The sequence below is a fragment of the Apis florea genome, unplaced genomic scaffold (assembly GCF_048593485.1).
Source record: "Apis florea isolate Af1SG1 unplaced genomic scaffold, ASM4859348v1 contig_2293_pilon, whole genome shotgun sequence".
In the NCBI taxonomy this organism is placed as follows: domain Eukaryota; kingdom Metazoa; phylum Arthropoda; class Insecta; order Hymenoptera; family Apidae; genus Apis; species Apis florea.
The window spans coordinates 4,641,888-4,657,063 of record NW_028256554.1 but is presented as its reverse complement, the minus strand read 5'-3'; the positions used below and the strand labels follow the sequence as shown (position 1 = coordinate 4,657,063).

At 38.6% G+C, this 15,176-nt stretch overlaps 2 protein-coding genes across 4 annotated transcripts; one reads left to right on the top strand and one right to left on the bottom strand.

Annotated features, from left to right (window-relative positions):
* Positions 1 to 84: 84 nt before the first annotated feature.
* Positions 85 to 7,901, top strand: LOC100868995 (uncharacterized). Of its 2 annotated transcripts, none has more exons than XM_003694621.4 (6): positions 85 to 457; positions 965 to 1,120; positions 6,049 to 6,290; positions 6,399 to 6,688; positions 6,779 to 7,055; positions 7,144 to 7,901. In XM_003694621.4, exons 1-6 carry the CDS (start codon positions 317 to 319, stop codon positions 7,421 to 7,423), a joined length of 1,386 nt encoding a protein of 461 aa, XP_003694669.1. In that variant the 5' UTR covers positions 85 to 316; the 3' UTR covers positions 7,424 to 7,901. The 2 variants fall into 2 exon arrangements, with proteins under 2 accessions (XP_003694669.1, XP_086760207.1); XM_086904081.1 differs by having other exon boundaries at positions 92 to 702.
* Positions 7,902 to 12,588: 4,687 nt separating this feature from the next.
* CPR19 (cuticular protein 19) lies at positions 12,589 to 15,176 on the bottom strand. 2 transcript variants are annotated; one of them, XM_086904080.1, is made up of 3 exons: positions 14,596 to 15,176; positions 14,062 to 14,331; positions 12,589 to 13,829 (listed from the first exon to the last, which is right to left on the bottom strand). In XM_086904080.1, the coding sequence occupies exons 1-3, from the start codon at positions 14,608 to 14,610 to the stop codon at positions 13,404 to 13,406; spliced, it is 711 nt and encodes a 236-aa protein (XP_086760206.1). In that variant the 5' UTR covers positions 14,611 to 15,176; the 3' UTR covers positions 12,589 to 13,403. The 2 variants fall into 2 exon arrangements, with proteins under 2 accessions (XP_086760206.1, XP_012343444.2); XM_012487990.3 differs by having other exon boundaries at positions 14,062 to 14,325; positions 14,596 to 14,756.

The following is a 15,176-nucleotide window of genomic DNA, read 5'->3' as shown; positions in this document are numbered from 1 at the left end:
TCATGCACAACCCTTCGTTAGTATTTTCTCCACCCAGCAGATGGTTCATTGTCGAACAATGTGGAGTCAGGCATCCTGCACGCTGGACAACAGTGAAACGGAGAGAAAGAAATGGTGGCGTTACCTTAATTTTGTTAAAAATTTGTAGTTTTTCAACATTTAGGGATATTTGAGCGATTTTTATTCGGTTGTACATTAGCGAATCGTAGTTTCTGTGTCACATTTACAATAATCTTCGCTGGGTCGAAGAAGTGTGGAAATAAATCTCATAGATAGCATAACCTAACAATTTTGTGTTCAATCGTGAATCGTAAGAATGGCAATGAACGAAGATTTCAATTTTGCTGAATTGTGCAGATTATGCTCGCTAAAGAGTAATCATCAACTTCAAATCTTCGATAAAGAAGGCGAACAAAGACAATTACTATTTAAAATACGTTCCTGCATTCCTGCTGTGGTAAGTCGTTTATCTCGTTGCATTTGAAGAATTTTACCGTATTTATAATCATTTGTTATTAAATTTATCATTTCAATTTTATAAATTTATAAGCTTTTTTAAAAATATACACGCAAAAGATATAAAAAATAAATAATTAAAGATAATTTAAAGAAAACTTCTACGACACGTTTTAATTGCTTCAAGTGAAAGTTTGTTGTATTCAAAAATTGGAGTAAACGATGAAAAGTGTGTAAAGTGAAAATGTAAGTTATTTTTTAGTTTTATAATTCTATATATATAAAAAATAATATTTCGAAAATTTAGATTTTCGAACAATTTCCTATGAGAAAAAAATTTTAACACAATGAATCCAGAAAATCTAAAGAATATATTTCCATTTATGATATACTTAACGATTTTTAAATAAATTTTATTATGTTTATTGTTTATTACATAACTATATTATTCCTATACTCTAAAAATTGCATATAATTTTTTATAATAAAATGTTTATATCTATTACAGATAACGAAAGAGGATGCTTTGCCCAAAAATATTTGTCAGAGATGCGTATACAAACTGGATATGTTTTACGAGTTTCGAGTGAGCTGTATGACGACGGACACAGTGTTAAAAAATTACGCGGATAGTTTGAAACATCTCGCTGCATCGGTAAGCCAGGTAAGTTTAAATATTTTATGTAATTTAAGAGATAATGAAAAAAAATTAAAAAATCTACTTTACCAATAATTTCATAAATATTTAATAATTATAATATTGGAATATAATACATTATATTTACTTTGATCTTGATATCCTTGATACGAGATATAATTTCTACATATTTTTCCATTGACATGAATGAAAATGTTACTACGTTTAAAAGCACGAAGACTGGTTAAAAGTATATTTATAACGTTACCGCTAAATATAGCAACAAACGAGCTACTCGTTGGAATACTTGTTTACGGTGCACCGGTTTATTTTCTCTTAATTGATTTCACGAGACACATCAGACGCGTTTAAGATCTTTGCGAGCACGTGGTTTACGACTGGGAGCAAGTGCCTTACAAATGGAGGAGACAGCGCGCTTAATAAAGGTAGATTAAAGGTCTGACATAAAGTTCGCGGTATCTTGCAGCGGCAACAAGAAAGAGAGAAAGATAGATATATATAAAGAAAGAGGGACCGAGTATTTTTTCCAGGATGGCATAGGAAAATTTATAGTCGTGCAAGCCGGACACGAATAACCAAGAGGAATCAGGCTATATCCTCGTAAGTCGGGGGATCGCACGTATTCTAGGAAGTACCGGGGACTCTTTACAAGCTCGTAAACTCGCGCGGCAATTTCCGACATGACGCGTTAAAGTGACTTTATGCGTCGAATGCGTGGCCGACACGAGTTCCACATTTCGAGCGGTGTAAAAAGCCCTTTACGCGACACGCGCTCGCGTTCTGTACCGTCTCTCTGCACGTTGTCTCTGTCCGTTCCACCTTCTTCGTGCCGATTTTGTCTGTATTGCTCGATAAGCGGGCAAATGCGCGCGCGAGACCGCAGAAAAAGAGGGTGAGAGAGGGCCATACGAAACTGTGCAACCATGGCCGAAGAAAGGAGAGGGAACGTGGGGCGTTGCTGATCGGTAGCTCGAGGTCCTTGATTCTCTCTCTGTTTCTCCTTCGCGCCCCTTGCTTGGCCAACGAAGCATGATCCCAATAATTCCACCCTCACACACGCGACTCCTCGTGCAGAATAGTGAATGTTGGAGGGGATAATATACAGACACGGATGAACAGATAGGGCAAAAGAGAGACAGATCACGCGAGCAGTCGGGATAGAGAGGGTTTGTAAAAGGCACGCATGTATATATATATATGTGTGTGTGTATGCATGTGTGTATGTGTGCAACCGTCGCGGCGCTATTGATCGACGCTCCACGGCTAGGCTGCGTCGCGCACAGAAAGCGAAAGTCAGTTCTCCTTTTCTTCGATGTCTCGCCTAGTTCCCTCTTTCTCTCTTCCTTTCGTTCGTAGCTTCGACGTCGCCGTTCCCTTCTCTCCTTTTCCCATCGTCTTTTCTACTCTTTTCATCCTTCTTTCACCTACTCCCCTCTGTCTCTATTCCTCCACGCGTCTCGTCGCTCCCCAATCCAAAGATCGTTCGATCCCCTCTCTTGCTAAGTTGGCCCGTTGGATCTCCTTGTCCCGGGCACAGGTGCAACGAGGAGCAGGCCTGTGCACCTCTGAAAACCTGTTTCGAGGTCTGGAATACCCCATCGTAAACGATCGACGAAGTCTCGTTACCCGGTTGATCGTTGATGCGGTCAACCGAGGAGAGCTAGGGAGCAAAGAAAGCAGAGCGAACGGTACTTGTACTGCTGGGTAGTTGGACACGATTTCGTATCGCGTTTAGTTTCGCCTAATCGCGCGTATATACCGTCGAACGATACATCTTTCTTTCGGTCTTCTGCTCTGCCTGTTTTTATTTGCTTCTCTCTCTTCCAGTCGCTTGCTCAGTCAATGTCAGTGTCAAGGTCAGCGGGCCGACGCACTGCAGAGCGCCGCCGCCGACGCCGTCGTCGACTGCTGGTACGCTACTCTCTTCCGTCATTGTGTGTATCCGGCAAGCGAGTGACTCGGTAGTCTGAGTATACGACACAAGGTATACACGAAGGTCTCTCTTCGCGCGCATACTTGCCTCTCTAGGGCGTCCCTGCCTTTCTCTCTCTCTCTCTCTCTCTCACTCTCTCTCCTTTTCCCCTCTCTCTCTCTCTCTCTCTCTCGCTCACTCTCCCAATCTTCCCTTTCTTTTTCTCTCCGTTTCTCTCCCTCTCGCGTTCTCGTCGTCGCGCCGGCCACGATGCATTCCGCGGGGATCTCCACTCGATATCGTTGCACCGCGCCGTCTCGTCCGCATATCGCTTCTCCCGTGCCTATTCTTCTTTCCCTTCTACCGGTTCAGTATCGCTCAGTGCTTGTTCCCGCACCTAGACGCGCCAATTTCGCCTGCTCATCGGGACGCGTTTAGTCTCGCCCGTTTACACCAAGTTCGCGCATACTTGACTCTACACCCGAGTGTCGTCGTTCTGTTTCCCTGCCTCTTCCTCCTCGCCTCGTTTCCGTCCAATCGGTACACTCTGTGTGGTCTTTCTCTCCACGGTACGTCGCCACGGTGCATTCCGCGGGGACCTCCACTCGATATCGTTACGCCGCGCTGCATCCGTGTGTCACCGGCTATCTCGTCTCTCTCTCTCTCTCTTTCTCTCTCTTTCTCTCTTCTCTCCTCTCTCTTTTTTCTCTCTCAGGCCGTCTTCGTTTCCCTCGTTCCCTCCGACCACAGCTCGTTCTTTCTTCGGCCGGCTGGTCGCTGCTCTCTTTCCTTCTTCTTACCCTCTCTGCTCTCCTTCCCTCGCCGTATCTCCCTCTCTCTCGCTAGAGGGCTACCCCCTCTGCTTCGACCAGACGTTTTTTCGTCTCTTTGTCCTTGCATCCTCCCGCGCCGGGAATCGGCGGCTAGCTCCACGGGACACACTCCGGTTGCCCCGTAAAACGCGAGATTCTTTCGTGGCGTCGCGAAAAGAAGGAACGCGCGTGGTTGCCGGTATTCTCGTCGTCGTGCTCGTCATCGTTGTTACGTTTAAATTCGTTATCGCACTCCGGCCTGGTGTGCTCCGCTCTCGAAACCGTCTCTCGCGATACCCGTGACGAGCCTCGTGGCCGTTTTCATTTTTTTTTTTTCCTTTTTTTTCTTTTTTTTTTTTCTTCTTCACCCAGTTCGGATACTCCCAGTAAGTAGAACGAGCGGCACGGCTACGCGTGTGATGGACACTGATGGTGATGTGCCGTTGAGTTGCTCGCCTTGTGACGTTGTCAGTGATATCGTTGCTCGAGGACATTCGACCCAGTGAGTCGATCCGTGGCGGTTTTCCACGGCCTCTGCAAGGGAACAAAGTGTGTAGGTACGTGAGCCCTGAGATCGGCCCGATAGCGTTTGCTAGTCTTTTGTGGGAACCTTCGTCCCTGCCTCCTCTCTGTAAGCTTATTTCTTTCTCCGTCTCCCTTTTTCTCTCGCTCTCTTCATTTCTTTCTTTCTCTCCTCTCGTCTCTTCCCGGTTTGTTCTACCCTCACTCTCTCGTTCCCTGTCTCTCTCGTTTCGGTCATCGTTCTTTCACGGAGAGGACCTTGACGGAGCAGGCTACGCGAACAGATCTTTTCGGTTCCTTCGAAAGTCCCTGTCTTTTATGCATTCGATGTCGTCTCCGGGGGAGATACAGGCTTCTGTGATGCTTCACAGCGATACAACGATCCTCTCTAATGTTCGTGGCTCGATGAATTACCTTCGTGTCTCGAACGAACGTCACGTGGACGAAATTTAGAATTTTCTCTTCAGCTTGTAATAGATATTTTTATTTTTATCCATTTCCTTTGATCATGGCTCGAGAGTTCCTCGATATCGATGGTATTTTTGATATTTTAGCGTTATGTATGAGTAAATTTCGGAGTATTCTTAGTTGCGTGAGAATTCAAAGAATCGTTTTTACGAAATATTTTAATTTCTTTCGACAATTTTATGCATTTTACTTTTGGAAAATTTGAAACATTTTATTGATTTCTTTAACTATAGATTCGAATATTTCAGAAAAATTCTGTTTTAAAAATATTTTTATGCAATTTACTGTGTTATAGAATATTTTATCTTATTTCGAATAACGTGAATTATTCTGAATATCTACTGATTCATAAGCATAAAATACGTGACTTTAATTCTTTCGAATTTGAGAAATTCAACATAAAAAAAATGTCTTCATAGAATTCTCATTTTTCCTGCTTGCTTCGAACGAAGCGTTAATTATTCTCTGTGCTAGATCATAAGGGATCAAATAAGTTCCATTTAGCCGAAGAATTGTTTGAAACTCAGTTTCTGGTAAATATCGATTATCGTTAATAGATATTTGGCACCGAGTGCGCCTTCGTGCACGCTCAGCTCAGCTCAGCTCTGTTTCCGTGATTAATCGTTTTCCCATATCGGGTTCGGGGTTGCTACGCTTTTGTGCTCGAATTGATAGAAACGTCGCAAAATGCTTTGTTCCTACAGACATTTCTTCAATTTTGCAATCGCATCGACGTATTGAGTCAACGATCATATTTTGCAATATATATAAATTTCGAATACAACTAATCATTATTCCAAACATTAAACTCGTTTCTTTGCACGATTGCTTAATTTTTCAACGTTTAACGAACGAATTTATTAACCACAATCTCATTTTTTTTTCTCTTTTTTTTTTTTTTTTTTTTACATTTCAACGTAATCTCGTATTTAATAATTTTTTAAAATGTGCAACGTGTTAATTAATACGTGTAATCTGGTATTTTTGCACAACTTCTTATATCTTTGGAAGCGTGATCCGCATATTGCACAATTACGATTGATAAATTGCGATAGCAACAATTCCCAGAAGTACAAGCTTTATATTTTATAATAATTACAAATACAAATCTCTATATGAATAAATATAACAGTTCTCCTTTTCAACCGGTTCCGATATCCAACGCTATTATTCGTATCTTAACGTGGAACTTGTAACGTAAGAAGACGAACGATTAACAGGGCACGGACAAGGACAAGATGTCTAATGGTAGCCAGCAGCAACAACGATCCGCTTATGTGGAAGCGCACGCAGTGGCTCATGCCGCGGTACAACAACACATGGCACAACAAGCTGCACAAGCGAGACTCGCTGGACCCGGCCCACCTGCGACACCTCAAACACCTAATCCGACCTTTACTTTACCTGACGATGGCCTAGGCTATGACGATGGTGTACGCGTTCTTCGCTCCATTGGAACATGGTAAATAGACTTTCAAATTATAAATATATAAATAAGGAACAATTAATATATTATTTTCCACATTGGTGAAAATTAAAACGCGATATGTTGTCCCCACGTTCAAAATAGGTCCCCAGATTACTCGGCAGCGATGCGCCCTGGTGGCGTGATGCCCCCGTTTCCTGGTGCAATGGATCAGCAGTTTGGGAGCAGGGCTCCCACGGTAAATCAGCCGTTGAGAACTACGAACAATGTAACTTCTCGTCCGGGATTTGCGTCAAAGGCTACCAATACGGGTGAACCGGCGACAAAGGCGTTCGCATGCACCGTTTGTGGCAAAGGTCTTGCCCGTAAGGACAAACTCGTCATTCACATGCGTATTCATACCGGAGAGAAGCCATATTCCTGTGAAGTTTGCGGTAAGTATGCCTTAAACTGTTGCTTCGCATTAGTACGATGATGTATTTGCTTGCGTTCAACTAATGGTAATGGCCGTTTCTTGCTTCCAGGCAAAGCGTTTGCTCGTAGAGATAAACTAGTTATTCACATGAACAAGTTGAGACACAGACCGGGAGTGGCGCCACTTTCTACGCCCTCAGCGCCTAATTCGGATCAGCAACAACAGCAGCAGCAGCAAGCTCAACAGCAGCAAGCACAACAATCGCAGCAGCAACAACAATCTCGACAAGATACTATACATAAATTGAAAGAGGAGCCAGTTAGTTGGGCGTGTGAATTGTGCGGTCGAGCATTAGCTACGAGAGAGGAATGGATGCAGCATGCACGGTAATTTATATATATATATTTACATCAACGAATTATAAATATTCGTTGAAAAAGTTGATGAAAATGATTAAATATTTTTTTCTTACAGTTCTCATTTAGAGGCATCAGCACCACCACAACACGCAGCGCCATATTTTCCAGGATCCGCGGCTCCTCCGCAGCCGTACGCGTCTGAGAGGCATTTTTGCCTTATGTGCCGTACAGATTTCACAGACAAGGCTGAATTTATGTTCCACGTTCGTTCTCATTTCGAACCTCATGCGCAGCAAACGCCGTCTCAGCATTCGAGTGGTAAACAAGGAGGTGATCCAGCAACGGCCGAATTGATCGCACGTGGACTGGTCGATCCTTCGGGATTATGCAGCTAGAATTATCCCTCCTATTATTATGCGCCATCGATTCGTGTCTTACCATAGTACAAGTTCTCTACTCCATTTTGACCAGAACTTTTGCATAGGATGTCATGCGTATTGTGATTGTAACGAATATATACTGATTTATTAGCAGAGAGATACACAGTAGTATAGTTGTGTATAAATATTAATACAGATCTTTGTATTATAGATATATACACACGGTTTATTGCTTGTTTCATGTTGCAAAGAAGAATAAATATAACATTTAAAAATTGTTGAATAAATCTTTCGGAATTTAATCTCAATCTAATTCGTTCGTTCGATGATTGGATCACGAAATCAATGAACATGAAGTGCATTACTTTCAGGAAAATACAGAGAATAATATTTTTCATGTTACGTGACATATCACAGGAGTAAAAGATCTCGATTAACCATAGAAATACTACTGTGTATCCCAAAAATATTATATATAATGAATTGAAACATACGTTATTCGTCAGGTATTTAAGTATTGACGTGATACTGATTTATATGGTAAGAGATTCCACTATTGCGCCAATATTTAAATATGTTACTTAATAGTATACGTTCCTACATAGCTAGCTTCCCGCTATCTTTAGCCATTAGCAGTATCCGCTATCCGTACAGGTTTGTTCCCAATGCTATCGTATTTTTTTTTTTTTTTTTTTTTTTTACAATCCATAATTCACGATCTTTTTTTTTTTATATACGAGGAGATTTTATTGTTTTGAAATCATTGTTTTTAAAATTTTATTATCTCGATATTCTTTAAATGTTATATATTATATTTTTAATTAATTAACGTATTTAATTGGTTTTATTATTTCACTAGAAAATTCATTTTTATATAAATAGAAGTAAGAATATTTTATTTTTTAGAGAAAGGAATTAAGGGTATCTTTTTTTATCTTAAAAATCATTTATTTGATGATTATTTTATAGTGGTTACGTATACAGTTACGTATGAATGTTAAGATTATATTTCAATTATGTGATTAATTTTTTTTTTTTACTTCTTTTTTTTTTTTTTTTTTTTTTTTAAGTAAAACTCAATGATCTTCCAAAGGCGATGTATTATTAGCCGTATTATCGATTTATAATACCAAACGTGTAGTTTTTACTGTGGTGTAGCGTAAGTGTTGACAATATTACCGAACACAATTATCCCCAGATGTTTATAATTCTTATAATCTACACTAGATCAAGCAGATTTTAATTCTTTCTTACAATTTTTTTTTTCTTACTATATATGTATGTTTAAAAATCTTGTTTGTTGTTACGATTATCCTTGGTACCTGAAGTATGATTATGTACTTAACCAGGGAAGGGTAAGATTCAGTTTACATTGCATATATAGGAAATTCTTCCATCTTGTCACATCTTGTTTGTTAACGAGAAATGGAAATGTGCGTGTACTTGTAAAAAAGACTCGAGCGTTTATATATTCTGTATAATTTAAATCAAAAATTGTTTTCGCTCTTGTAAGCGTTCCGTCGGTTTTTAATTATATTTTTTCAACCGACCACAACCTCGTGCAAAATTCCGTTTTATTCGATATCGGTTCGAGTATTCCGCCGAGAGACATTGCATTGTGAACAAACTGTCTCTTCCAATAACTTCATAGGATACGCTTTCACAGCGCTTTCTTCCTGTCGTCTTTAGAATAGAACATTATATTAGTCAGCGCGAGAAATATAGTGTTTGCGAAAACTGCCGTGCCTCCTGCCTCACGTACGACTTCCAACTTCCAACTTCTTTTCGATCCAAATTTAATTCCAGGAAAACAACGGTGCCTAAAATGGTATACTTCGGAAAAGAAAAGAAAAGAAAAGAAAAGAAAAAAAAAAGAAAAAGAAAAGAGAGAAGAAAAAAAAACAAAAAAAGAAAAAAGAAGAAAAAAGCTAAGCCTAACCATTAGGTATATATTTTGTATAATTCTAACTAGTGCAATATAGCGTTAATCGTATCGACAATAGTTGCGATTGTTACTGAAGAAGAACGAAGATGGAAGAAGAGAGAAAAAGAAAAAGAAAAAAAAAAAGAAAAAGAAGGGGAAAAGACAAAAGAGAGGAGGTATTGCGAGCAACCTTGGGAGAAAAACGTTTGTACACTGGTGCGATAAAAATACGCATAAATGATAATTGTTTATAGCGGCTTAATTAATTGTGAAGAAAAAAAATGGAGGAGAAAAAAAAAAAGAGAAAAAATGCCGGCCTTTCGTCTGATGAAGTTAACGAGAACATTTTTTTAAATGATAAACGTAGTTTGTACTTATATAGAATATAGTTGAAATGAACGAGCAAAGAAAGTTTGTTGCTTGCCAACAACAAATACGAAAACGCTGATTATTATTTGTCGTCGAATCGAAAATTTTTGAATAAAATTCGATGATTTCCACTTCTTTTGGACGCGTGTCAACGATCCAACCAGCCAAACGCGATCGTTGAAGATATACAATTTACACAGTAACCGACACGAAGATGCAATCATGAGAATTGATTTTGATCTTCACGAATAAAGAGTATCGAGGAATTATTAGCACTCGTGGATTCGTTCGAAGAAATTATGCCTGCCATTTGCACGCCGTCGATGTGAATGTAAATTTTTTAGAGAGAGATTGCAGTAATATGTCTATTGAGGGCGTAGCGCGATCTGGCGCTTCCCTCTGAACCCACATTTTTCTTGTCTCGAAGGGGGGAAAGGGGGGGGGAGGGGAGGGGGTGGGCGAGAGAATTTTCACGCGGAACGAGTTTGCGAAATGTAAAGGGTTGACGATTTATAATCGTATTACTTTATATCGATCGAGAGTGGAATACTATATTTAAAATAGACGTATATAGTGCCTTTTCTCTGGGACTTATCTGGGATTTCGCTCTGATTATTTGAAATTTGAACGTGTTAGGAGGCACATTGGCATAAGAATTTCTAAATAACGATAAGTTAAGTTGATAGAGTAGATAAGACGAGAGTTGTTTTTTCTTCTTCTTCTCGTTCCTTTACGTTTCTCTTCTTCTCCTTTTCTTTTCTTTTCTTTTCCTTTTATTTCCTCTTTCATTATTATTATTATTATTATTATTATTATTATTATTATTATTATTATTATTAATATTAATATTAATATTATTATTATTATTATTATTTCTTTTCGTTGCGAGGAGTGAATGTTTGATGCCACTGCCTCTAATAGCAGCTGTTTTTAAACTACTTTTATACTGTTGATGTGACGCGCAGCTAATCAGAGTCAGTATATTACTGCCATAATCATGAAACGAAATGTATAACCAATATACCTTTATAAATAAAACACGACTGAAAAAGTAAAATGCCGCATTTTACTTTCAATTTGTTGTGTCTCTTGTGTCTCTCAATGTCGCATCTACATTTCGATCATTTATCATTATTCAGTTATGATACTCCAAGATATTTTTATGCTATAAATATTTTTATGACGAATAAAATACTCGTCAATCAAGAAACGAGGCATCGATCGAAACATATCGACGATCAATTTATCTTTATATGGAAAAATACACGCGTTACACAAATACAGGCAGGTACACATATCTCTTCCATGAGATCTCGTCACGTTTTAACGTAACGTTAAAGAAAGGAAAAAAAAAAAAAAAAAAAAAAAGAAAAAGTAACGACGAAAAGTAAGACGGATGCAGGGCACACGAAGTGGCTCGACAAATATGTAGCCGGTCCATGGCTGCGTCCAGCACGAGCTGCACCCGTTTCCCCATAAATTAAACCCGTGATCGACTTTCTTAAACGACATCGACGTGACGCGGTATGCGTTTCTTTCGGCCCACAGCTAAGGTTATCGAGTTCCTGCTTCGATACGGCCGGTTTACCTTGCCGCACCCGTAAACGTTGGACATCCAGCCCAACGCTGCTTGCGTTTCTACCTTTACAATACCACCTAGTAGGTATTATTCGCGAGCCGAGATAATGGAGATAATCGCCCCTTTGTCCAATACTTCTGCTTCCGTCTCGGCCTGAACGGGGCTAACTGCAACTTTCATTAGACGAGTGACAATCGAGAAAAATCGGGACTGAGGATCGTATGAATAAAATTGGAGACGAGGAAACTGATTGTTAACATCCTCGACTTTTATCTCTTCTCTTGTTGCAATTTTAAAAATATGGTGAAATAAAAATGTACATGGACAATTGTTAATATTATAATATTTTGGCGGTGGCATAAATAATATTCAATTATTGAATTTCAAATTTTATAATTTGATTATAATTAAATAATAATTGTCGCGTGTTTTATTTTATTACGACGTTTTTTAATTACGGTACTAGCGATTGTGGGTTAAATACATGGGTATTAGGGATAAAAGGGATGAGATCTATCACATTATCGACATAAAATTCGTTTCGACAGAAAAATAATATAGATACATTTATAGTATTATTGCGGTAAATACATAAACAAGTGAAACGATAAAAATTCTTGTAACGTATCGTGTAACTTGTTTAAGAAGGAGATGATTTACATGTTCGAGGCAGTATTTGCAGTAGGGCATGAATCACGCCTAAACGATCACGTATCCTCCCTCACGGATCGTGGGATCCTCCTTAGCTTGCTTGCAATAGCATTGAAGAACGCCAAAGGCTAAATGAAAGTAACGTGACCCCGAAGTGCGCGGGATAGTGTTCGCATTTGTAAAGGAAATTGCTATGCAAAACGCAGGGCGTCGACGCCAACAGAACCGATTAGAAGAAAAAAAAAAAAAGGATTGAATGGCGTTTTCTTAAATAATTTAATAGATAATTCATTCGTGGATATCGATTGGGTCAAAATTTCAGGGAATGTTAGAAATTTATTTTAATAGGAAATTTTGTTTTATTATGGAATTGCACAAAATTTAATTATTATTTTTTGATAAAATTATTGATAAAAAAATGAAAGAGTTTCTCCGTTTCATAGTATTGTTCGCGAATACTAAGAGGAGAATGAAAGTGTAAGGTTTTGCATTGGAAATCTGGTCTATAATTAAAAGATCGGGTGGAATATTTTCGAATTATTTGAGGGAAATAAAAGTTGATCCAATCGATTCTATAAATTTTAACATACACATTTGCATGTAATTGCGCTCGTAATTAAAGATAATGCAAATGGGCGAAAAAATCTTTCCAATTGGTAAGATAAATTCATTAATTTATTCATCGTTTCTCTCTTGGTAATTTATGCAAAATTTATGCACTTCACAGGAAGTTCAATCAGTTTCACGTGAGAAATCTTGTAGCAAGTAAGATCATGGACAAGGTTCTCGTCACTTACAATCTCTTAATTATAAATGCATGATCGAGTATCTTATTTACCTTTTCCGTTATTAAACGCAATATGTAAATTTTCATCAATTTGTTATTAACGAGTGCGTTATTAACCTTCGTTTCTGATTCTTAACCTTGATTCCTAAATGATATTCGACTTAATAAATTATGATTCTTTTTAGAAATTTTATCTTTTAAATAAATAATTCGAAATATACGAGTAAATTAACGAGTATTCTAAGAAGTATTTAATAAGAAGGTTAGTTTTTCTTCAAAATAAATTACAACAAATTGCTATGATACAACACATCAAAAATTTACATTATAATACACATAACAATTTCTCACGTCGATTTTATGCTTTATTAATTCTGATAAAAAGAAATTCACGAATTAACAAATTTTTAAATTATAATCCAATTATATTCCATCTTATCATATCCAAAAAAATCAATTCCAAAATACCAATCTCAAACCAATATTAATCTATATCAAGAAAACAAAAAATTACGAAATCACCAATAATCAATTTTCTCTCAAATTTAAAAATAAATTTTCCAAAATAATAATCTTTCAAACGCACATAATAAAATTTACACAATTTTCGCCTTTCAAAATTCTACAAAAAAAACACAACCCTTATTGTCATTCTCTCCCCCCCCTTCCCCCGATCACCCTCTACTTAACTCTTGCTAAACGTGTAAGAGTAACCATCCGGAGTCCTGTTGAAGTTCAGCTTCCCAGGTGGATAAAATCTTCGTGGAGGTGGCGTGGTTATCGCGTTGTATTGCGGCAATGGTCTGGCAGGGGATTGGTATTGCGGTTGAGGATTGTACGAAGGGATAGATTGGATTTCCGGTGGTGGTTGAGGCCTTGGTTGATAGTGTTGCTGCGGTTGGGGTTGATAAGCTGGTCGAGGTTGAAATTGAGGCTGAGGCTGAGGTTCTGGTTGCACTTCGTACACTGGTTGACTCTGGTGTCGGTATTGTTGAGAGGATGGATTGTAACGCGGTGGTTGATAATCGGGTGGGTTGTACTGCGGCAGAGGCACGTACTCTGGCTGAGGCGGAGCTTGCGGGGGTGGGACGGGAATGCCGTCGCCTGTCGCCTGTTCGTTCGAATAAAACAGGGAATTTGGATTGGAACGACGTTCAAACGAAGTGGCAAGCATTAAATAAAATATTATATTCATCGTTTAATTAATTTTTCGTTGATTGATCATGAATTGTATAATCGATATAATGTTATATTGCATTATTTAAATTTGCTTGTTTTGAAAAAATGTTGAATATTTTTTTTAAGAGATAAAATAAAATTAAATCGTGTGAGATTAACATTACCTGGAAGCCATTTTTGCCAGCCGTGTATGTCACTGTGCGTCTTTGACCGGTAGGATCCACGTAGGAGTAAGAGCCACGACGATTTCCGTAAACGTCGCTTTCCTCCTTGAACTCGACGCCATCCTCTTGCGAATAAGCGGCGCCGAAAGTTCCATCCCCAGCTAAATACCTCGCGTCGCTCAGAATTGCAGCTTGTTGGGGTGACTGGTACTGATTATTAGGGGATTGACAGGAGATCGATGCGATCGTGCAAAACAGCAACACCTGAAACTATGAGAATTAAACAAAAAATCTGTAGAAGCAATGTCGTATCCATCTTTCCACGAGTTCAAACCGAAAGAAATTTGAGTTACATCACGATAAAATCGCGGCGTGTATTACAAAGTAACAATGGTCAATGGTGGTGCATTCATTGCATAGTTTCAAGAGTACGCCACAGATGCAAAGAGGAAGTGATCGACGATCAAACGTTGACAATGCATCACATGAAGAGTTTCGATGTATAATCGAGAGAGAGAGAAAGAGAGTACTTACGAATACGGCATCCATAATGGAGGAACAACGACAACGGGGCGACGAGAAGTACAACAGTGCTCGAAGGATCGTCGAGAGGGGCGTTTTATACGGCAGATTGGATCACGTTGACCTGAAGAGGCCTTGATGGCCGCCCGCGCGCCCCGGCTACGGAATAATGCAGATTGCACTATGATCTTCTACCACGCCTTTCCATTGCCACTCGGCTTTCCTCTTGCTAACGTACGCTGACATTTCTCGAATCGGAACTGTTACACTATTGCACTAATAATAAATATTATTATCTTTATCCTAGTGTTAATATTTGCAGTCATTTGCCAGTTTCCTGAATCATTATAGGAGTGCTGTTTGCAATCCATATATTTGTTAATTTACATTCACAGACGGGGGATGTTTATTCATGTAAAATTAAGAAAAATGGATATACACATATTTGATGACCATTGAATTACTATGTACGTAATAATTAATGTATAATGTATAAGAATAAATAAGCATATACTGTAATTTATTTGCCTATATTTTTTAAATTATAAGATCAAGATACATCGTAGTTTCGAAAGAAAAATGAAAGTGTGTTC